The sequence below is a fragment of the Lampetra fluviatilis genome, chromosome 2 (assembly GCF_964198595.1).
Source record: "Lampetra fluviatilis chromosome 2, kcLamFluv1.1, whole genome shotgun sequence".
Lineage (NCBI taxonomy): Eukaryota > Metazoa > Chordata > Hyperoartia > Petromyzontiformes > Petromyzontidae > Lampetra > Lampetra fluviatilis.
In genome coordinates, this window is record NC_136276.1 from 1,115,864 (window position 1) to 1,140,712 (window position 24,849).

The 24,849-nt window shown below is 49.4% G+C and overlaps 1 protein-coding gene across 1 annotated transcript in view; it reads left to right on the forward strand.

The window, feature by feature from the left end:
- The window catches only part of NCKAP5 (NCK associated protein 5), a 232,192-nt gene that overhangs the window by 161,271 nt on the left and 46,072 nt on the right, over nucleotides 1-24,849 (forward strand). Inside the window, exons 9-10 of the mRNA XM_078876191.1 lie at nucleotides 822-955; nucleotides 18,067-18,157. Of these exons, the coding sequence (XP_078732317.1) occupies nucleotides 822-955; nucleotides 18,067-18,157 (225 nt within the window). The remainder of the gene's footprint in view (nucleotides 1-821; nucleotides 956-18,066; nucleotides 18,158-24,849) is intronic.

Here is a 24,849-nt window from a genome sequence, read left to right on the forward strand (position 1 = left end):
GGACCGTGCTTTATTGTGGCTCATGACTCTCAACGACTGTGTCGCTGTGTGTGTCGCTGTGCAGATGGTGACTCAGCCGATTGTCTCCGTGTACTTCTAGACGTCATTGTTCAGTACGCGGCCGCTGGTTGTTAAATGAGATGCGCAACAAAAGTAACATTTATCCTGTGGACATTAACGATGTGAAAGAAGAACGGCTCATTTGTCCGTGCGCCTGATTAATATCCTGCTGCTGGTCAATAAAATCACTGGCCAGGCTAATTTTTTGCAGACCTGGGTTGTACAGGAATCAAAGAACCTTGCCATGTACATGGTGGCTGTGTTAAATAACAATACTATGTGGCCTTTCAAATGCCGCCCATGTGTGAGGACTTGTACAAATATCTTATAGTCCATAGCTTGCATGGAGTGTTCCTGCCAATAACATCAAATGATTCGGCAGCATTTCTTTAGCAGGCATGACCCTACTGATGACACTCGGAATGTTGAAACCAGCCAGAGTTTGCCCGATTGATAAAATGTTGCTGTGAAACGTTTTCCTAGAATGGCAGTTTGATGGCGGTCGAATTTTTTTATAATGCAGGGAAATGTTTTTTTGTCACTTAATTTATGTGATGCACTGGGCCTTCATAATGACGCATAATGTGTTTTATTTATGTATACGGTGGTGGTCATTATCGGGCGTAATAAAACTTTGACATGGGTCTCATCGCAATGCCTTTCTGCGTGCCCCGTCTGTGCCGCCCTCACTGTGCCAATCCCTCCTCCGCCTCCCTCTCTCCGTCTCGCTCCCCCCTCTTCCGTTCCTTCTCCCTGTCCAGCGTGAGCGCCTGATGTGCGACCTGGAGAGCGAGCGACGCTTGCGGCTGGAGAGCGAGAAGCGTCTGCAGGAAGTGACGCGCGAGCTCACGCAGTGCCGAACCCAGCTCCGTGCTCTCAGGGACCAGTTCGAAAGGTAACGGGGCCACTGCGTCGCCGGTCCGCGTCCGACGAACTCCTCGCACCGTCATTCCCCGGTGCGGTTTCGGGTCGGGCCGCGAAATGTGCCGTGCGATGTCCGACGCTTTGCTCCACGTGGAGTTCCTGAAGAGGCTCCCAGCACGTTGGGTGCGGTATCGGGCATTGTGCCGAACAGCCCGTGGTACAACCTGAAATCAAAATCACACGTGGTACAACCCGAAATCACATCGCAGAGCAGCACACCACAAGACTGAAAATCGGCAGTATCCCATAGCTACTGTCCTACCCACTCTGATGCCCTTCACATACCAATGGGCCTTCCTCTGCTACTCCAAGTTGATGTTATCCATTCACTTCCCATGATGCAGTGCTGTCGTCTCAAATTGATACCAATGCGTTGAAGAGGGCGTCTGTGATGTTCACTATCAAAACGGTCCTTTTTTTATGCTTCACACCAACACCGCACATCTTTGTCATGAGATGATATGCAATTCTCCGCAACAATTGTTGATTGCGAGATCTGATGGAATAATTGTGTGTGTAAAGCGATAATTGTGTGTGTAAAGCGATAATTTGATTTCACAACTGTTGGGGGCATTGATTGAAGATGACTAAGTATGCGGCGTATGTGTTACAATCTTCCGTAACAAAAAGCCCCAGAGTGAAAGTGGTTTCCACGTCAAATGAACAGAGGGGTATTACACATCTACTGTTTCTATCCCTGAGCCATTCGTGGAAATTCCACATTTTTAAGGTGGGGGTGAGTATATCCAGAGGACAGCCACCTTTGACAAAGATTGTATACATTTTTACTTCATATTTAGTAAATACTGGCTTAACAAAGCACTTAAAAAGACTGACCGCCTGGTTTGGGCTCAAGATAAATAAAAAAAGCCATTAATTACATGTTTACTGAACCAAAAAACATTGTTGGAGGGGCTGCACTGGAAAGCGTAACAGGGCATTCATGGATTGGGATGGGATTATGTAATAGTGGTGAGTGAAAGCAGCAATGGAGTGCTCTTGCAACACTGAAAGTGATCATGAAAGACAGCACACACCAATGTGACAGCAGAAAAACGTTTTCAATCGGTGCACAGTAACTGCTTTGACATGGATCGGAAACATGGACACTGACGATTAAACATTTAAATAAAGCTGAAATATGCGCAGTGTAGATAGCATGGCGATTTGCACGCGTGGATTTACACTGAGATTCAGCGAGAGGCGCACGTGGATCAGGGAACAAATTCAAATGAGGGGCATCGTTATTGGCTGTTGGGAAAAGTAAAAGTGGGATTGGGCAGGACGCGTCGCGAGAAAGCATGACGGCCGATGGACGAGGCTGGGCACGAAGTCGCGACCGAAGGCGTGGACACGGCTGAGAGGATGACCACCGCAGAGATGATCATCTCACGTGCGCTCGTGGGATGGCATCGCTATGCAGTGGGTTGTGGTGAAGGTGTGCAGAGGCCTTCATCCAGCAGTGGATAGACTATGGCTGATTATGATGAGTCAGAACTATCTTCTGCAATTAAGTAATTGATTTCCACTCATTGTCATTTTCAAAGCTAACCATTTCGTGGGTCCCGATCTGTCCCGACTGGCAGTAGGTGCATTCATCCATCCCCGTTTTTTGTTTGTGCTGTTCCCAAGGTTGTTGTTCTCCTTGGGGAGCGTCTCGTTGTGCGGCTGTTCAGTGTGAGTGGCAGCGAAGCTGCTGGTGCCACTGTGTGTCAACAGGACGGTCCCTCGGGAGCTCCGGACTTGTATCACTGCCTGGCAGGAGGCAATTTGGCAGATAGGGGCACGCGCAAAGTGCAACGATACTCCTGGCCAAGCCGACGCAGATAGGCCTTCTCCTGAGCCGAGCTGCTGGTGAAGAGCTGATAAAGTTACTATTGGCTCTACGGCAAAAAAGAGAAGGCATTACGGTGACTCCTCTGCCCACAAGGCATACAAGGAATGGATGAGAGAGAGGCGAGAGGGGGATTTGTAGAGGCTTTGTTTTGCAAATGTCAAGGATTTACTTTTGTGGCTCAAGACAGATCACAGGGATCGGGGAGGTATGCATCATGCTGTTAATTGATAACAGCGCTCTCCTGTCCCCGTGTATATTTTTTACTTTCTATATCTCGCCGGGCATATCTTAGACTGCAATTATTCACCAATTATGTGATGTAGTAGGTACAGGGTTGAGGAATTGGGTGCTGATTTTCTCCACGGGGCGTCTGGGCAATATCAAGCGTAAGTCGGCAGGAGCTCCATGCAGCTCACCTTTCGCCACGTCTTTCATTTTTGCAACAGCTTGGGCCTTATTCCTCTGTCACTGGCATAGCGGCAAGCGGTAGCCCTAGAGCAAAATTATTTCCATAATTGGTGGAACATATGGGCCACTCTCTCCCAATTTTGCTCTCTGTGTGCGCCTTGGTTCTTCGAACCCCATGCGATGCGTTCATGGCAGCTGGAATCGAGCACCCCCCCCCCCCCCGTGTGCTTGTCGGGGCCCCCCCTGCTGGGCTGACTCGAGGCATTGCCACAGGCAAGGGGGCGCTCAACACGGCGGGCTCACCGCACGCGTTTGCCCCTCCCCGCTCACGGTTGCTCGCGGACGCGGGCGTGGAGCCGGAGACTCTTCCTCCTCCTCCTCCATGCACTCGCAGACTCCCTGGGACATGGCGTGCCCTTCAGCTGAGAGTGCACGAATCGAGAGAGGAGCGCGTTTAATTGTGGACGAATTAAAATGCCCACCGCATGGAGAAAAAAACCCTTTGTGAGAGATCTCAGAAATGCTTCAACATTCCTAATCCTGGATTTGCCGAGATGATTAATGCTATCTTGCTTGTGTCATGAGCCGACACCACTCATGGGGCCCGCTTTAACCACCGGGCAGTCGTGGTATCCCATAGTGCTGGATGATTAGATTTTTTTTTAAATTCCCGTTTTAATTTTAATTTCTTACTTAGGGTCGATGGACCATGATGCACATAGGGCTGGCTTAGCTTGACCAGCAGGAGTCGATTAAGGAAGAATTTGCCCCGAAGGGCCGGTTAACGGAACGGAGGGGGCGGCGATGGGGCAGAGGAGACGTGCTTGTAGCCGAGACCTGGGGGCGGGGCGAGAAACTCCGGCGCTGAGGTTGTACACCTGGTTGCGGCTTCGGCACTTAAATATTCAGACATTGCGCAGATATTTCTAATCGTCGCCACGTTCCTGGGTTGGCCACATGTATGCCTGACTTGGCTTGGCAGCCGTCTGCGGGCCACAAGTCCTCCCCCGTGGTTTCCCTCCTCTTCGCTCCTCTTTATTCCCCTCTGTTGCCCACTCGCCCCCCCCCCCCTCCTACTCGCCCACCGCCCTCTCGCCTGCATGTGGCCATGTGCGGTTTCGCGAGAGGAGTGCGCACGTGCCGCTCAACCGCACGGACACACAAAACATTATTTGAGTCCCCAAAATTGCTTACGGGCATTTAATACTGCTTGTTTAGTTGGTGGAAAGGCGGGGGTGGGGTTGCGGGATGGGTGGTAGGGGTTGTGAAATTGGTAAGATGTGCTTTTGTGATGGTGTGTTTGCCTTATATTTGGATGTTTTAGTCTGCACGCAGACTATACACATTAGGTCATCCAGGAGCCACACGCAGTCTCTTGTGCGCTGACCATATGCTCGTCGTGGAGGGCCTCTAACGTCAGGCTGCGATTTTTTTAACAGGCAACACTGCTGATGAGACTCAAAGAAGTCGATACTGGTTCTGAATATGCTTGCTTAAACACGTGCTGCTGGAAAAACAAGAACGATTTCCAAGGCTGGTGGGCCTAAATATTATTTGGTTTTATTATTGCATTTTTTTTGTGTGAAACAGACCCTTGTCTGTTCATTTATTATGTTCTGGCATTCATTTATTTCTGAATGTAATGTGCATCAGTACATTAAGTGACGTGTATGGATAATAACTATATATAAATGTAAAAAATCCAATTGTATCTCCATAAGGGGCATAGCGTTAAATTTGAAAAGTTGCAACAAATGAGCAATCTATGTTCCATGTGTACATGTCTTCCCTTCTCCTTATGCGCTGAGTGGCAATATCTGCTTCGTTGATCTTCACATTAAACCCATGTCGTACCTGACATTTAGTACTCCAGGGGATTTAATATGGAAGCATAAGACAGCATCTTGCTGCCTCCAACACGTTTGCCATTCAAAAAATGACTGAGCAATGTGGCCACAATCACACTGAAGTTGAAAAGGCTGGGGGGGGGGGGTGACAGTGGGGAGAGCGATCGGGCCTGATTGTCCCTACCCATGTCCTCCTCGTGTCGACCACAACCGCCATTGCGCTTGCTGCACGGATAAAAACCACGGCGCGATGTTGCCACACCGTGGACTTGTGTGCGAGACGTCGTTTACTCAGAAACGAGGGCACGCACCTTTGCGTTGCGAGCGTCAGCCCCCGCACTTGCGAGCAGGTGGCAGCTGAGAGCATTTATATTCCAGGAAAACACGTGGCCCGGAAAATCCTAACTAAACCCCGCACATTTCAGAGCGTGAATGAGTGAGTTGTAAGCGAGGGCTCAACGCCATTCACTTTTTCTTTCTAGAGTGGTGGTGGTGGGGGGGGGGAGCAAAAGTCAAAGGTCAAAGTGCGACAGATTTGTCAGAAATTGATATGTGTCGTTACGCAGGACTTGCTACTGGATTGTACTGTGAGTGTAAAATGTAAAAACGCATTTAGATAAAAATACATCTTAAATCTTCTCGCAGCAGATGGTTTCACTGAGCGCTTGGCTTGACTTGTTGCCACCGAGCCACACACTGCATGCGTGTGATATGTGCCAGTGGCCTGCCCAATAACTCCTTCACGTCACCGTTTTTTCCGAACTCCCAATGTTGTGGGCCGCAGCAGGGACACGTTAACCCAGGAACGCGCTGCTGTTATAAATACAGCGGAGAACCTCTCAGTTGAGTCATGCCAGGGGCATGTCTTCAATCTAGGCACAGTTGGTACTAATAAAGCATGTTGCTGTTTTGGCCACATTTATTTCATGGTGTTTATTCTCAGTAAAAAAAAAATTCTTCCAGTTCTGCATAGAAAAGTTTATAAGGAGAGGCGTTTGCCTATATAAATTGCCCTGTTCTGCATTCCTAAATGTTATCTTTCTATCGAGGCGGCTTCTGTGTGAGGGAAGTGTGTGTTTGCATCTATTCGTTCAGATGATTTTTTTTCCTTTGGCTCACGTCCGTGAAAATGCTCGGAGGTTTGAAGGTTTTGAAAACCAGGCCAACTGTTGTCGGCAAAGTATTACATTGCATTAGAGTAGAAGCCAGTACTTCTCAAAGGAATATTTACAGTTATATTTGTTTTCTTCCATCTTCTAAAAATATAGCCGTTTGGTCTAACCTATATTACTGGCTTGAGAGAATATAATGCTCAGATATGCAGTTTTTTGTATTCAGAATGCCTATGTGCTGCTGTCTTATTTTCGTATGTTTTTTTAAATGACACAGCCTCCTTTAAAAATTGCCTCTCAAGAGTCCATTTTCCTAGTCCACATGTCACAGGAAAGAGGCAAAGCTCCGAATTGCATCTGCAATCTTCAAAAATGACAGATGTGCGGCGGTCACATGCCTGCTCTGAAAAAGAGGCATGCACTCACAAGGGCCGGCACGAAGCCACAGAAAGCACGCAGTTTTGCATTCCCCGGATTAGATTCGGGGCATTTTCTAGCCCTTTGCTCAAAATTGTTATCCCTTTCCAGAACAGTGCCTCCCTCTGCACGCAGGCTCACTCTCTCACATTCACCCACACGCTCGCCACCTCCCCTGATTGCTGGTAAGGTCTGGCTGGAGAAATATCAGAGCTGTCGGTGAAGTGAAACATGTGTGGTCTTTCTGCGGATACGAGCCCATACGATCAGTTGTAGCAGTCTAAGAATATAAGCCATCTACAACGATTGCATAGCTCTGTCGTATTATTGTATTATCCTCTGGCGTTTCAGACGTCTGTGGTGCAACACCGGTCCAGCCAGTGGCATGGAGGCATTGACCACGAGAAATAACGAAAGCATCGTCATTGTTCGCACACATGAGAAAAAGGAGCAGCGTGACATTGAAAAGGGGCAAAGTTTTTACTTGCCAAAGGCGGGCCTCTTGAATAACCTCCATTTATCAAAGTTCTATAAAAAAAAATTTCGGTCAGGCACGCGGACATGTGGCAGACAGACAACAATCGGACCTAATGACCGACAGATAAATATGCACACAAGCAGGCAGACAGCAGACAAGAAGCTAGACGAGCAGACGGAAACGGGGAAGGAGGAAGCGGAGTGAGTGTTTCAGAGTGGCAGCGAAAGCATCCTCATGTGATCGTAAGCTAAGCCGTGGCTGCAGGTCTCTAAAGCCCGGACTTACACCACTTTACATTGCACGACATCGAACGTGGCCACTGGCAGCCTCCGCTGTACGCAGCACGGATACAGAGTGAGCGCGATAGGCCGAGTGGCTTTGAAGATGCGCCAGGCTGGTGTGCACTCGCCTGAGGGTGGCTCCCCATCGGAGGTAAGAGAAAGAGTGAGTGAGCGAGGGTGGCAGAGGAGGAGGGGGGAGGGCACAGACGTGGGGAGATATGCACATGTATCCAGAAGGACTGAGACGGCAAGCTGTCCAGTAAGACGGAGAGGGGACCTTGAGAGATTGAGCGATGTAGCTGTGCTGGGATATGCTCGTGGAGGCGAGCAGTGGGAGTCCATGCAGCCCCTGCAGAGAGAGGTGGCAGCACAGCATCTGGCCATCAGGTTTGCTCTCCAGGATGCAAGCAGGGGGGGGGGGGGCAAGGGCAGGGGAGGGGTGTGCAAATGCAACCTCGACAGTTCGCGTGCATTGCTGCTGCGACGGGGAGGGTGGGAGAAGGTGGCTAGAGGCAGAAAGAGGATTGGGGGGGGGACTGTAGAGCTTGCGGGGAGGAGGAATGGGTTTGGGGGGGGGGCAGTGGTGGGGTCCAGGAATGCGTCTCCCCTCGAAACCCACAACCTCCCCCCCAAAATACAACCCCTACCCCACCCTGTGCATGCAGACTGGCCCCTCCTTTCCTCCCCACCCACCACCCCTCACCCAAGGCTGTCGTTCAGTCTGCTGTCAATGTTTGAACTAGGAGAGCGAGGGTGAGATGCTGAAAGAGCGCGCACCGGTGGAGAAGCGTCAGTGGCGACGGGGAGAGTGTTGGAGGTGGAAGGGAGCCGGAGCTTGAGAGGCGGCAGAGCCCCACGGAGGCTGCCGAGTGAGAGGAGTGGGGCAGTGGGGCAGTCGGTGGTGGTGGTGGTGGTGGCATGAAGAGTGCTCCCAACAAAGTGATTACATGAGGGACCCCAGCAAAGGTGCAGAGGACATGAGGTCAGTAAACTTTAGAAGAAGGCAAATGACCGATTGATTTGTTGCAGCGTCTATTTCATTATTTGCGATAGAACGGAGGGAAGATGAATGTGATTCTCAATTCACCAAAGTTTGTGATGTCTAAATATTAGTTTTTGTTAAGTGGCGAAGTTTCTCTTTGTGTGCATTCAGTTGTGCAACTTTCTACGTGCAATTATTAAGATGTGTCTTGAGCGCGTTACATTTATATTGTTACCTGCCTATGGTCCTATGTAATGTGTCCTAAGTTTCCATCGAGCCGTGCCTCTTGCTGAGGTGCATCTTTGAAGTGCCGAGTGCACAGGTTATCTGGTCTCTTGGCATCAGTTAACGATAAAACACCCTGGGAGTTGATTTCATACAAAATTAAAACATTGCAAAGTCGACGGAGAAGGCATCCGAGAGTAAGCCTGTACTTGTGCATTTGCTGCCGGTTTGTCAATCCACTGCTGGATGATGGCCTCCACCACGTGAGCATTATTTGACCAGACTTCACAACGATGGCCAGTGCGGGCTTGTAAACCTTGCCATCTCATTTGCAAGGTTGATCATTTTCAGGGTGTCCATCCTTGTCGACGTGCTGCGCAGATTCTCCGGAGATGTCTCCCGCTGCAATGGGGAAGCACTGCTGGGCTCTACTCGGCTCACCATCCTGGCACGGAGGGGGCTGTGGTGGGGCTGAGGGTGCGGATGTTTGGGGGGGGGGGGTTGGGGGGTGGGGGGGTGCAGAGGGCAGCTTGGCCTGCAATCACAAGGGGCAGCACTGGGCAGTTCGCGGGGGTCAGGGGTGCTGCGGGGAGCAGGCCAGATGGCCTTGCGAGCGGCTGGGCGAAGGTTTTAATAACGGAGATCGGCCCGTGGTGGTTCCCGATTGACTTCCTAATCTGCGGTGGAGGAGTGGGGAGAGGGGGGCGCGCATCGGATCAAGAGTGGGAATCAATCGGCCGATGGGTTAGCTGCTGTGATATGCAGGCAGGGCCACCCAAAGTCATATGGGCTACATCAGCATGGAGGGGATTAGAGTGACAGAATGCGGTTTCATATGCCTACATTTAATCTCAAGCTCTGCAACCTCGCTCTCTGTGTAGCCCACAGGTCTCGATGTTTGGCAGAAGCAGCGGATTAACGTTGAAGACCTGCGGGAGTAGCATTTTCATTCATTTGTCGTTTTAATCGTTTGCCGTATCAGCCGTCTGACATGACAAGCCTTTAAGTCGTGATGTTTTTCCCTCCTCGCTTTGATGCAATTTAAATAATTTGCCTGCAGGTAAATTGAAGACGTTCCATTAATTAGCTATGTGGTTTCTGTTATTTCAAAATGATTGCTTACGCTTTGAAAAATATACAACACGTATACGAATCTAATATGGCTAAACGGATACAATTCCAACTCAAAAGATAGACAATCTGGTTTATAATTAATCCACACCACTCTGGGGAAACTTGATGACACGTGAGTCTTCTTTCTTGGAGCTTGCTTTCCATGTCCACCCTCGCATTGCCGTGGGAAGTTAAGGGACCCGAGTTGTAATTTAGAAGTCTTAACTCATTGTTGATACACACCGGATCTCAACGCTGTATGAGAGTGCCTTGCAGTAGAGAAAAATGATGGGCGCTGCGAGCCGCACCCAGGGGATTGAGCGACAAGGAGCAGGGTCACACGGTAATGCCGAGACTCGCCGATGTCACCGCAATGAACAGATGGTGCCGCTTGACCTGCGACAGGTTTTGCATCCTGGTTAATTTAATCAAAAAATCTACTTTTACCAGTGGGATTCCATGAATGTTTTACATGCCCGGGGTGAATAGTCGGTAACAAAGTACTTACGTCATCGTCGTCAGCCATAGGTCATTCCACTGCTGGATGGAGGCCTCCCCAAGCCGCTGCCATTGACCATCCTGTAATGTAATCGTCTACCCGGCACCCCAAACACAAACTTAACTTAATCGCTCCATCTCCCCTCAGTGGACATCCTCTTGAGCGCGTTCCATGCCCTGGCTGCTGCTCCGTCATTATTCTTGACCGTCGCCCATAATCTTTTCTGGCGACGAGCCTCACCCACGCCCCCACTCGCTGGTTTTAAGAGGTCGATTGGTGGCGTATGTTCTCCAATCCCACGTGTTCCTCATTCTGTCTCGTAATGTAATTGCAAGAGTGCGTCTCTCTGCGGGCTTCTTTCCGCACATTTCAGGTAGAGGTAGTCACTTTATTCAAAAGGTTTTTCAGTGGAAATGTTGCACACTTCTTAATTGTCGCTCACTCTTGGTGAGACTTTGGATAAATGCAACAGTTTTTCGCTTGCATTATTTAGCAGATGCAATCCGTAGGCGGTGCTCTGCTTTGCCTCACACAGCCGAATAATTGTTTGAGGGATTTTAAGCGACAGTTTGAGATTTAATTTCACGGCCGGCAGGGGAGCAGATAAATACAAACTCTCGACCAGACTACGGCTGCGCAAAAAATAAATTACGCTTTTGTTTTTGAACCGGTGACCCAAGTAAAACATTTTTTTTTAAACTCCCATTCAGCTTTCATTTATTCATTTATTGAGTTGTAAGAAATGAATGGAGAAAAAATTTCCCGCAAAGTTTTTCTCCGTTTTAAATGAAGGGGCTGTTGTTTGTCGCAGCCACGAGGTAGTCACGAGGCAAGCATCTGGTGTGGATTTTTTTTTCTTTTTCTCAATTTAAAAACTGGGGTGGAAGAGGGATTAAAAAGCACATTTAAATCACCCGTTTAAAAGGCGGCTGGAATTTGGGGCGTTTGCGGATCTGGTTTCGTCCGCCTGGGAACATTTACATAATGGGTGTTTATGTCAGGAGCCTCCTCCCGTTCCCCCCCCGATCCCTCTCTGTTGCGCTGCCGCTGAGCGCGCACAGAGGCGGCCGCTGTGTTCTCTCTCGCCGCAGCTCACGGCGGCGCTTTCATAATATTTTGTTTATGTCTCCTTAGCAGGGGCGGGGCGATAACGGGGTGCCCCCCTCCCCCCACCGCTCGACACCCCCTCGCTCACCTCCCTAACTTTGTTTGGAGAGGAGGGGGAGGAGAGGGCCCCCCCCCCTCCTCTTCCTCGAAATGCGATCAACGGCGAGGCGAGTCGCGCTGCCCGATTCCTGTGCCGGCGTGCGGTGCCCACACCCCAGAGGTCGCAAACGGGTTTTGATTCCTTACCCGTACCCGGCCGCACCAGGATCGCAATCGGGTACCCGTACCCTACCCTACCCGATACCCGGCTACCCGTACCCTGCTGGGTACGGGTACGAGTACCCGATTGTGACCTCTGGGATGAAGCCATGTTGCAGGCGTGGGTGGGTTGATTCTAGGAATTTGAATTGTGAGAAGAGACAAGACGTTGGGAAATGAGTGAAAAACGGTGACTCAGCAGTGACTCACGGCCTACCCGTACCCGTACCCGGCCGCACCAGGGTCGCAAACGTGTACCCGTACCCGTACCCGGCCGGGTACGGGTAGCCGGGTATCGGGTAAGGTACGGGTATCGGGTACCCGGTTGCGACCTCTGCCGCACCTCCGATGCGCACGGTTGTCTACGTACGGTGCGGTAGAAGTTCGGCGTACACACATTACGTGACCTACGCGCACGACTCCCGAGTGCGAATCCCTCGCCTGTGTCGTCACTGCTTTGCAGATCTGAAAGCAAGAAACTCTTCAGAGCTCGTCCACAGTTTGAGAAAGAGTCTCCGATGTTTCAAAATTTGACTCGTTTTATTATCAGTGCAAATAGAAGCTGGGTATGAGACGACACCCCTTGGGAGCAAGGGCAGCTGTGCTCATAAGAAGTGTGCTTATATTAGAATTTGCATTTCGCCTTCCCCCCACCAGTGCAATGTAAGGATGTGTTGCTTACATCAGAACTGTGTTTACATTAGATGTGCTTATATCCTGCTTCCACAGTATAATTGTGCTTCAAAGATACAAACAAGACTCTCCAAAACTATCCTGACTCAGTTTTGTTGATTGTCATCTTGGGAATTCAATATGACTTCTAAAACACACTGCTCTGGTATTGACATGACACTCATCATCTTAATCGTGGCACAGTAATTTCGATCGAGCGGTTGCGTGCGTCACGACGGAGAAGGTTATTGCGAAGCTGTGTCTGCGACTCTGTAGGCCGAGTGCCAATGAATATTCCCCGATTGCAGCACAGAGTGTCGAGGCAGAGAAGTATGAAAGCCGCTCATAAGCACCGAGATCATTGGGATAAGTTGTCTTTTAACCACCTCGCCCAGGACTGTTTTTGAAGCCACATTTATTTCATGTGCTGATTATAGAATTGAGTGAGTGCATTGATGTTGAGACGTCAAAGCATTTTCTACTTATCGGATGGTTCACACCTGCACCATGGGCCGTGCTTTTGCCGGTGAGCGGCGTGTGGAAGTTAACGGGAAGCGAGTCGTAATCTTCCAAATTGAGTCGTTTAAAGAGAAACGAATGAACAAATCGTCAAGTGAATTCCCCTTGCGACAGCATCGGCGGTTTTGCGTTATCGGCCTTAAACGTGACTATGGGCCAGAGCGCACGGACACTTTGATGTTGGAAGGCGGCGCGCCACGCTCTGCATGCCAACAGCTGCTGGAGGAATGTAAACGTCTCCAGCCGACGCTGCTGCTGCTGCCGCTGTGTTGAGGATGGAGCCATGCTGTAATTAAGGTTGTTCAAACGAAAATTTAAATAACAATAATGCGGTGATATTAAATCGTGCGCGCATACCCATTGGCACGGTTTGCTACGTACGGCGCAGAAGAAGTTCAACATGCGTGTACGTACGTACGTCACGCACGCGCCGTGTGCGCACGCCCCCCACATGTTCCACACAAGACAAACATTCCCCCGTGTAACCTTAACGGACTTTTTGGGGGCAAGTGCTGTTTAGCGAACACCTATGACGGCTGGCACGGCACAGGGAGGGGTGGGTGGCCAGCACCAGGCCAGGCCGCCTTTGTCTGCGGTTTATACACCGCACCAGTTACTCATTTGAGGCCGAGTCGACCTAGGGGAGGCCAAGGACCGGTTCGTATAGTCTTCACTGCTCTTGACCGAGAGTGGGAATCGAACCCGCGTCGACGGGTTTTCTTGCGCAGTGGCAATAAACCGCTACACCTGTGCATACGTGCATACGTGCATGCGTGCAATGGCACTCGTGTCTTGAAGCATCGGTTTAAGGCGGAGTTGGCTCAGCAATCTCCTGGTGGGAGCAGGAGGAGTGGAAGGAGAGGGAGTATTGTAAGGACTGAAACAGAGCACTCTTTGCAAAAGTGGAGGTAGGCGCTTTTGTGCACTCCTCATGTCGGGAGCATGTGCGTCTGATGAATGGCGCTCCTAAGGAGAACGTAAATGCATCTCTTCTTCAGCCACACAGCGTGAGTGCGTTTGATCGTATCTGGGTGTTTAGCGATGCATTGTGCGCCGTGGAAATAGTGCTCTACACGGTTACATATTGGCGAAAGGTAAGTGTGGGGATTTCAGGAAAATTAATGGACAAATTAATGGGCATGTACTAATATATACACAAAGATAATCATAAGCCTCATTGTGGAGGATATAAGTAACGAAACAGATAAGCAGATGATACGCCTTCTTCATATATCTATCTCTCCACGTAATCCTTTTATTTTTACACAACCCACGCATTTGGTGCTAAAGAAACTGTTTTGGACAAAATGTGAACCCGAACGTATTATTTTTAAATCCTATATTCTCTCAAACCCTCACGGCAGACTGCAACCTCGTGCATTCAGGGAGCTGTTGGCCGAACCGGAGGATAAATGTTTTTGTGTATAGCATTACTTTAATAAAATGTTACATGTGCACAAAATTGTACATTGGATCCATTGCTGTGACGCCGTCTTAATTCGGAATTGGTGCGGCAGTTCATCCAAGGGACGTCATGCTGCTTGCGTCAGGAGCACTGTCACGAATCATTTTACTTTGCGTCCCTTTTGTTGTGGATAAAATTACCAATACTTTCTGTCTGCTGTAAAATTTTGTCTCTGAAACACCACGAACTGGGCAACATTTATAAATTACCTTCCAAACATCGATGCTAGCTCGACATTTTTTCTCTCTCTCTCCCTCTTCACATTTTTCAATCTTACATTTAACAATTTTTTGGGGTGATTTTTTTTTGACGAAAAAGCAGGCTCCGTGCATTTGTCTTGCGGAGAGAATGTATAAATTGTGCAGGAATGTAATTAAATGGGTTTGTGCTCCATAGCCAGAGGTATGGGAGGGGGGAGGTGCACGAGAGTCCACGAGGAGATCCTTTCAAATTGCGTCTCCTCATTGTGGGCTGCTCAGGGCCGCGTCTCATTCCCTCTCCCAACGTTTTAATTTTGCGTCGTGGCCCGAGAATGGTGCTGGCGTAAGTCTCGCTGGGAATCCCACTTGCTAATCCTCCTTCCCTTCTCTCCCGCAACTCTCCTCGTCCCTCCCATCCCTAAATCCTCCTCTATCTCTTGAGCTTGCCCTTCTCGCAAGCTCATCCATTCTCTTTCTCGCAATCTCTCTGCTTCGCTGACGTGGCAATCGGTGTCGCCCAGATGTTTCTGTTTATCTCACGGCTGCGTACTTTGCGTTCCTGGGGAACAAAAACAATCGTGCACGCCATGAGCCAGCCGGGGGCTTAAGTGACACGCCATGAGCCAGCCGGGGGGCTTAAGTGACACGCCATGAGCCAGCCGGGGGGCTTAAGTGACACGCCATGAGCCAGCCGGGGGGCTTAAGTGACACGCCATGAGCCAGCCGGGGGGCTTAAGTGACACGCCATGAGCCAGCCGGGGGGCTTAAGTGACACGCCATGAGCCAGCCGGGGGGCTTAAGTGACACGACATGAGCCAGCCGGGGGGCTTAAGTGACACGCCATGAGCCAGCCGGGGGGCTTAAGTGACACGCCATGAGCCAGCCGGGGGGCTTAAGTGACACGCCATGAGCCAGCCGGGGGGCTTAAGTGACACGCCATGAGCCAGCCGGGGGGCTTAAGTGACACGCCATGAGCCAGCCGGGGGGCTTAAGTGACACGCCATGAGCCAGCCGGGGGGCTTAAGTGACACGCCATGAGCCAGCCGGGGGGCTTAAGTGACACGCCATGAGCCAGCCGGGGGGCTTAAGTGACACGCCATGAGCCAGCCGGGGGGCTTAAGTGACACGCCATGAGCCAGCCGGGGGGCTTAAGTGACACGCCATGAGCCAGCCGGGGGGCTTAAGTGACACGCCATGAGCCAGCCGGGGGGCTTAAGTGACACGCCATGAGCCAGCCGGGGGGCTTAAGTGACACGCCATGAGCCGGCCGGGGGGCTTAAGTGACACGCCAGTTCGGGCCTCTTAGGGCTATTGGGGGGGGGGGGGGGGCTGCTGCGCCCAGCCCAATGCTGCGGGTGTCTTTTGGAGGTGGTGGGGAGAGTTCACCAACAATTTAATCACCACTTCAGTAATAAATAAGTATGCGACATTTCATTCCACTGCCGGACGAAGGCCTCCCCCGGACTACATTATTAAGACAACAATGTAACATCCTCATTGTTAAATATACTCCAAATTATACCGGGTAATGTGTCATCCCAGGTTTCGTTTTGTGAACACGTTACTCAAAGCTTGAGGGTACGAAGGAAAACTATGCCAAACTGTAAAGCCTACGTGTTAAACTGCAATTACAAACATCAAAGCCATGTGTCCGACAATCTCTGTTATAAAATTATTAAATGACAATTATGTGCACATGTAATAATGCAAATGATGGCAATGATCACAATACATTGTTCAGAAATTGCAGTCTTTGTCAATCGGGTTGATGTGGGGCACCAGCTCGAGTTGTCCTGTGAGACATTTAAGCGGTTTCCTCCACGAGATGTAATATCCTCACGTGCTCAACGGAGGGCAGCAGAGGCACAACGCAGACGCACTGATGCTGTCGCTTCTGGTGCGCGAACTCTGAATCTGCCTCCGCCGTACGAGCGCTCGCACACTGCTGTCAAAATCACGGTTCTTCTAACGCACGCACGGAGCCACCCCCAGACACCTTTAATATCGCGGGGGTGTACGTTACGGTCTGGCTCGCCCCGTCAACCCCCAAACCCCCCGGTTCACGCTCGCTCGTGCGCTCTGACTCAACCCCCATCTATGCCGCCTCCCTCCTCCCCAACGCTTACCGATAAACGACCCTGGAGAGAAGAGCCGACCGCAGGTGTCAGAGAGCTGCGTTCTGCGCGGCATTCCGGCAATCGTGAACTGAGCAACACGGCCGATCAAATGACCAAATTAGCAAATGACCCCGAGCCCGCCGTGTCTCGACGACTGCCGACCGGCACCAGTGGACGCACCTCGCAACCTTTTCCACCCCACGCCAAAGCCAGACCCGTTTTATTTATTTGTTATTATTATTACTACTACCACTACCGCCCTCCACACAAAGCAGCTGAGGATTGACGGGCAGGGGAGGGAGAGGATAGTTTGTGTTGGGTGTTTTTTTGCTTTCCACGAAACCCATAAACATTTACGTTGCGCCTCTCGCTCCATCTGCAGGCACTCCGCAGAGCCTTGTGATGTTAAGGGGGTGCAGGTGAAGCTGTGCGCTCGTTGTTCCCGAGTGTGGTCCCACGCGCTGTGGTGCGGTGGTGGCACCGATCCAACCCCCCCCCCCTCCAACGTGCACGTATGTATATGTGTGTGTTGAGCTTCTTTGGCACCGTGCGTAGCCAACCGTGCTAAATCGGAGCTGCGGGGGAAGGACAACAAACTAAACAACAACAACAACAACAAGCAGTTCTCGCACACGGCTCAATGTGTGTGCGTCATGAGTAGTGGAAGAATCGATTTTATTCGACGAGTGGGTCACAGCGTGCCCAGTAGGATGGATGGTGGCAGTGCACGTGAATGCGCAGGCTGGCACCACCGCTGGGCTCCTCAACTCGTCACTCTCTCGCAGTTTTTGTATTTATAGGTCGTTCTGAGGATGGACTTGTCCCACCATAGGAATGTAGAATTTCCATCACTAATACTGTGAAGTAAACAGGAGAGGAGTATGCCCGTTGGACTGAATATCTTTGTCTTTATTTTAACTGTAAATTGTGGCGTCTATATGTAATACTTTAAATAGATGTTTTAGAATTTCATCTTCTAAGGAAGTTTAAGAATCCCAAGCTTTCTGTATATATTCTTAACTTACTACATTTTTTTTGTTAGTTTTTCATTTAAAAGAAATTGTCCAGTAAATAAATAAATAATCACGTAACATATTAACTTTGTTTCCATAACTACTCTTGAGATATATTTGTTTAGTTTTTAGCCTGCCTTTTGTGGAAATGATTACGAATTGTGACCAGCACATCATTCCGCATTTATGCGTCCAGCATGGTTACCCTCTGGGTTGACTCAGCCTAAAGTATATTGTGTAATGTAGCAATCCCAGTGGTTGCGAGACAAAGTTGTGAACTGCAAACGCTTGCCAGCGAGACATCTGCTCCCCATGTGTTCCGCAAGGCATAATAGGTGCTCTCTGACAGCGCGATTCTCTGCAGTCTACACAAGCCAAAATTTCACGGGGTTTGTCTGTGTGTCTGTGTGTCTGTGTGTGTCTGTGTGTCTGTGTGTGTGCGTGTCTATGTGTCTGTGTGTCTGTGTGTGTGCGTGTCTGTGTGTCTGTGTGTCTGTGTGTGTGCGTGTTCGCACTGCATTGTCTGGCACAGGATGGAAGAAACGGTCCAGGATTTGATGCGTGGGCAGAGTCGCGTGAACCCACCGGCCGGCAAGGCAACGGCCAATGGCTCTTCTGCCCAGGTACGGCGTGCCCACTCTTTGTTCACATTGACACAAGAATAATAATAACAGCAGCAGCAGCTGTCATTCACCACTAGATGACGGTGATGCCATTACAGAACTTTGTGCACTTTGAGGCTATCACTTGAAGTTTCTAAGGCTCACTGGGGAGGAATCATGGGAGGGTCCCCGAGGTGTTATGGGTTAACCAAATTAGATGACTGGCATAGGCAGCTCCTGTTCTCCCCACTGTGTTTTAGCCACCTGCTCGTTGTTGTGAGCGTTCCTCCTCTGCCCTCCGTTGTTACTAGAGGGCGACTGCCTCCAACTGCCCAGTAGCATCCTTCACGATCCTTCTCCATGAATGTACAGAAAGAAGACGCATATTCCCCGTGTAGCCTTAACAGACCATTGGAGCAAGTGTTGTTCACGAGCGCCTATGATGGCTAGCACGGTAAACGAGAGGGTGGGTGGCCAGTACCACGCCAGTCCGCCTTTGTCTCCCCAGTGGCGATGTTTACATCGCATCAGGTATAATACTCATTTGAGGTAGAGTCGACCTAGGGGAGGCCCAGGATGGATTCAGATAATCGTCACTGGTGTTGGCCGTGAGCAGGAATGGAACGCGGGTCGCCGGGTTCATCGCACAGCATGGCGCTAACCAGTACACTCCCGTTCTCCACAGACATGCAGGCGCATGCACGCACACATCCACGCACACATGCATGCATGCAGCAGTGGCTCGGAGAAAGCGAGTGTCAACACTGCCTGGAAAGAGCTAAAATTGATGAAAGGTGGTGGTTGGCGCTTGCCACGAGCTCCGGTTTGTTTGTTACCACGCTGAGAGTAGCATTCACGGTCACATTCCACGCTGATTTATCATCTTGAATGGATATATGCGCCATCAATATAATTATAAGGGCTTTGCCAAGTGTGCGCTGGGATGAATTCATGAGTAGCTGCAGGACAAGAAGTAGCTCTCATTTGTTTTGTTCCCCAGTGGTAAAATTCGCAGAAACATTTCATTCTACAATTATTTCCTGGTCCCCCGTGGCAGCAGGTGGTCATGCCCCTGTAAACACAAACTCGGTCAGGAGGAGATGGGTTTTTAGTAAGAATTTTTATTTTTAAATTATAATCCATTTGTCTATTGTCAGCGGACGTGCCATGAGATGAAGGCATTTCAATTAGGAACATTTTGCCGCAAGGAGTGGACCACTCTGTGTCAGAGAACAGGCATGGAAGAGGGCGCTTCAGTTGGCATCTTTGTCCACACTCGAAACTGTATTCGTTGTGGATGGATCACTTTATTAATGTTGTTATTTTCTGGAATAAGCCTAAATTAAGTGAAAACCAAACTTAATATGATGGGTTTTGTTTTGTGCAGTCATTGGTGACTAGGCTGAGACCATCAACTCACTACGCGTGAGAACCCGGTTTAATCTCTGGCAGCTGGCACTGGGAATTTGAATCCAGGATCTTCAGAGAGTGCCTCTGTCTCCTGAGCCACTAGCTCACCTACTTATTATCATTATTTCTTGAATTACTTCATAAATTGATATTGCCTTTTATGCATATTATCTTATCTGCTTAAGTTCAATCAGTATTAGAGAATAAAGTGTCATTGGTTTAAGAATCCTAATTCAAGCAAATGCATTGTACTTTGGATTTAACTAATTATTATTACATGGGGTGGATTGAGCAGTACTTTGATTAACAAAATGGGTCACTGCAGCCCTGCCCAGACAGCTCATGTCACGAGTGGTAAAAGAAAGTAATTTAATAATTGAACGCACGGCATTTCTCCTTGGCCCCTGGTTATTTACTGTGCTCCGTCATTTTTATGAGACACATATTTACTGTCTCATCCAATCAGTAATGCTTCCTAACCCTGTGCTGAAAACACAAGCAAGCACGACACGCAATATTGTTAATCACTGCCAGGGTAATTGAAATAAATGAATAACAAACAAATTATTGAGCAAATGGATCAATGCGAGGGTTATATTTAACTTCACGTGGGCATGTCGTTTGGATACAGACGGATCATGGAGCCTAAGTATGTTGGAAGTAAAATGCATGCAGGGTTGTGATATGAATCACGCGGCTAGACTTACCGCATTAGGCAGTGGGCGTAAGTGAAACTTTTCCCACACCCAGATCGAGCCTTCAAACAAGCACGATCAGTGTTCAAGCCATTCCTCAATTTAAATCAAATGATTAATTTACCAATTACATTCGAAACTTCGTGAGATTAATTAATTAACACGTTCGATCATTAAGGAGTTGTTTATTAAAATTAATGTGATCGCAAGTACCAGACTTTGCTGAGCTAAAAAAAAATCCTGGCCGGCCCATTATTCCTTGCTAGCGTGGGACTCGCTTCGTCACTTCGGGCCCTCTCCACGGCGCTGAACGTGGGCACAAATAAAGACACGCGATGGGGCAGCCAAGAAACGAGATGTGATGCATTGACCAAGCTTAAAGAAAGCTCAAGCTTCATTAGGAGTGTGCATTATTATTTGGCAGGGCAGTTAATGGCCCTGCGAACTCTGCACTCCTCAATAATTTAGGACTCCGTGCCACCTGCACGCATCAATATTTAAATCTTAATTTCTTGCGTGCCTCTGGGGCTCCAGACCCACACCCGGTGCAGGGAATCAATCTGCGGTGGTGGCGGTGCCTCGGGGGCTCCAGCGGTGCCGCGCAGGCGTAACAGTTGGTATCTCGGCACAGACGTGCGGAACCCGTCGCCGCGAGCGGCCGCAGCACCATCCCTCGCTGTGATCGGTGCCGATCCTGCGAGGCCTTCGGCCGATCTTCCCCGGTACTGGAGGACCAGCGCCGCTCGCGCCGCTCTTCATGCAAATCCTCTCTGCCACGCGGGCATTTGGACGAGCGCTCTTAATATTTTCGGTTATTTCACGAGAGATTGTCTTTTATTGTACATGTGCACCACTTTTGATTAATGTAACATTTTTTGGGGATTTACTGTCGACTTTATTTATTGATTACGAACACATCCTGCAATTGGGTTCTTTGTTCAGTTTCACACGGACGCACCGGCGATCGGTGCTTCAAGGCTCCGACTCCGATGCCGCTCCCGTGGCCCACGTTTAGCACGGAGCCAGGGGGCGTGCGACACTGCTCCTGAGCGATTGTGCAATGGGAGTCGGGAGTCAGGAAGACGGATGACTCAATTACCCTCCGCGAGTTATTTGCATGCTGCTCCCACGGCACTTTCTAGGCCTGGCTGCAAGCTGCACGCAATTCTGAGCGCTGTATCTGGAACCCATAACTAGCTTCGCCTCGTTTAGGTGCTAACGCCTCAATGTACCAACGTATGGCGCCGGCAGAAATATTTAGTTCACAGCTTCAGCCATGATCAGTCTACTGCTGGATGCAGGCCACCTTCTCAGGCTGCCATTTTTAATGATCCTGCGCATGAGTTTATTTGTAAAAATATTTAAGATTATTTTTATTTCTTTTAAGCAACAAAGGGGTGCGATTGTGAGGTGGTTTCTCACTGTATTCTAAACTCGGTGGACTGAGTTCGAGTACCAGCCATGGCCATCATCGGCAGTGAGTGATTTCTGAACCAGTCCACCTCCAGTAATAATAATACATTTATGCTCTTTGGTTCTTTCGGTAAAGTTAACTTAGGTATAAAATAAAATTAAACAGTGTTTTAAAACAGTTTGGCTCAGCAACAGACCATGCTTTCCCACCTGATTATGGACGCTTGTGTTGCGCCCGAAACGTCATGATTTATTTTATTTTCTACCTACGTGACTTTACCAAAAGAACCAAAGAGTATGGATTCCTGCAGTCACGAACATTTCAAATCAAAATAATACATTTATATAGCACCTTTCTAGAAGGTGCTCAAGGCACTGCATGTCACAAATAAATAAATAGTTTGTTGGCCAAGGGGAAGACACACTCAGAAGTATTGGAGATAATTGAGAGAGGTGAAATCGAGGGAGAATAAATGTGTCTTCAGGCGAGGTTTAAGCTCCGCCGTGGTCTCCGAACTGCCCTGGGCAAAGCGTTCCCTTCACAAACCCCGAACCCGCAGTGGCCCCTGGGGTGAGGTGTGGCCACTCAACCCCGTGGCCAACATTGTGGGACAAAGGACTGCACGTCCTTGTAGTTTTACTGTGAAGCAATGTGAAAGTGAGGAATGTGAACAAATCCACGCGCTCTGTGTTTTGCAAGCAATAGATTCTGGTACGGAGAAGCAATGAATCTTAACATTTCCCACGGAAACCCTAAGAACATATCAACGTTTCCATCACGTTTGTCATTAGGTGAGTGTGTGTGTGTGTGGGTGCACTCGTGTGCGTGCGTTGGCACGTCTATGCTTGTGTGTGTGTGTGTGCTTGCAAGCAATATAAATTTCACATCCTATGCACTCTCTAGGAGAGAGATATTAATTAGAATGTAAATTGCTTAGCGTGTTAAAGCGTAACTGGCTTTATGGTGAATTACCATGGATGATGACCTTCTTGATGGGTGCTATGGAAGGGTCCTCGGAACGCTCAGTTGTTGCATGCATATTTAATACGACCGTGCCTGCTTCTATCCATCAAACAATGGGGGGGGGGGGGGGGGTGCCAGAGGGGGGTGGGTGGGTGTAAGGTGGGGGGCGGCGGGGGGAAGGGCGGTACGCGGGTCTATTGGGAGCCCCGCAGGTGAGAGATGTGTGCATCTGTATACGATTATCGTGGATCGAAATATCTCTTATCCCTTGATGATGCTCGCGGTTTTTCCTTTCGTGAGATGTAAACCCTTCGTCGATGCTCCTTCGCCTGTCCGCACGCGCGCGTCGTCACCGGGGAGCGATCCCCGTGCAATCCGTCAGTGGCACTCGGGAATGAGTCGGCGTGTCGCGGGCACTGTCGAGCGTGCGAGCGAACGAGTCCGTACGTGCGTGCGTCCGATTGTGCGTGTGCACACGCCACGTGTGCCACTCAATCCCCCTGCTGTCCAGTTCGCTATCTGATCGCTTTTCCGCTTGTCCAGAATCGCTCGGCTGTTTTCAGCCACGTGTGTCGCCTAATGACTTAAGGAGCAGCGCATAAATTCTCGCCCGGCCCTCCGTAAATAAGCGGCGTCAGATGCGCGGTGAAGGAGCCGCTCGCGCTGTGGCCTCGTTCGTTGAAGCCTCCGGCGTGTTCTGTCTCCTCGCCAGGCCGTGCCCTGCTGATCAAGAGCTTTCTCTTTTAACCCGGCCCCGAGTCCGGACACGCCGGGGACCGTCCGCTACCCAACAAAGTGTCCCTTAGTTGACGAGTTTGCCGTTTATTCTGTGCCGTTTAACAACTACGTCGATAAACATGTTTTAATGTTCGTTCTTGTAATTTGAATTGGCGCCCCCCACTCCCCTGTTCCCTGCATACGTAGCCAGGCCAAACGTTTTCATTCGGTTGTGAGTTGAATTTTATCGAGGATGTCGGGGGTTAACATTCTCACTGTGTGAAATATCAAAGGATGTCACTGCTGATTTCATGCCTGTCAGGTAGATTGGACCACCGATTCTTTAAATAGTTTCTCTTTCAGCACCCTGTCGTGCAAGGGCATAGGTTGAACAATTGAACTGGACAAGGGGAATGCCTCCCACAGACTCGTTCCAGAATAATGGACAGCACTCTGCTCAAAGACCCGGTAATTTTGCCTCTATGATCGCCCGTCACCAATTGGAGCGCTGACCCTGCTTAGCTTTTGAGATCTGACACAATCCGGCCTCAAAGTACTCTGTCAACAGATTACTGGCGAACGTCGCCTTTGTACATGTACATTATGTGTTGTGCTGTGCCCTTTTTACAAGGGTCTGGCACTGTGACGCCAATCCAACAAAGGATGAACGCATTTCTCAGAGAACCAAAGTTGCGCAGTCTTGTGTTTTGGCTTGAGCCTGTCAGCGTAGTTATATTTTACTGCTGGTAGTCCAGAAGAAAGAAAACTAAAGTTACGTTAAGACCCTATCACGTTGCCTTCTTCCTGGCACCTGGTACGGGCCTGATTTTTAAGGAAATTGGCAGATATGAATTTTAAAAAGAGGCTTAAAACACTATTATGTCAACATTAATGCACGTTCATCCTATTGAGTGTTTGTGGCATGGCTGTTTTAAATGTGGTGGGGTTTATCCTTGACTATTCTCTCGGGGGCACATGAATAGAGTGCCATGGTGGCTAGGAGATGTTAACTGCCTTGCCTGTTACGCAGGAGGAGGTCGTGTTTTCGATTCCCACCCTGACGCCTGTTGTATATTTGGAGTTTGCACATTCTCCCCGTGATCGTGTGGATTTTTCTCCTGGTCCTCATTTAGAAACGTACATTTAAGAGTATTTGGCTGCTATAAACGTCCACGTGCCAAGCCACGTCGATGAGCTATCATTTGTGGCCAGGTTGTTTCTGAGCTATATAGCTCAGTGGGCCTTACGTGGTAAAATAAAAAAAATATTTAACGCAAGGCACAATTTACGCTGCGCGCGTGTGCGCGTTATGGTTTGGGTGTAATTTACTTGCTTACACTTGGTGCAAAGAGGCTGATCAAGTAAAGATGAAGTAAATGTGATCTCAACTGTAGGATTCCACTTGAATGAAATCTTAACGGAACAGTTGGCAGACAACAAACGGAAAAGACTTTGGCACTGTAAACAATTAACTTTGTCGCATGATGCGCAGAGCAGATAAAATATTGTACGGT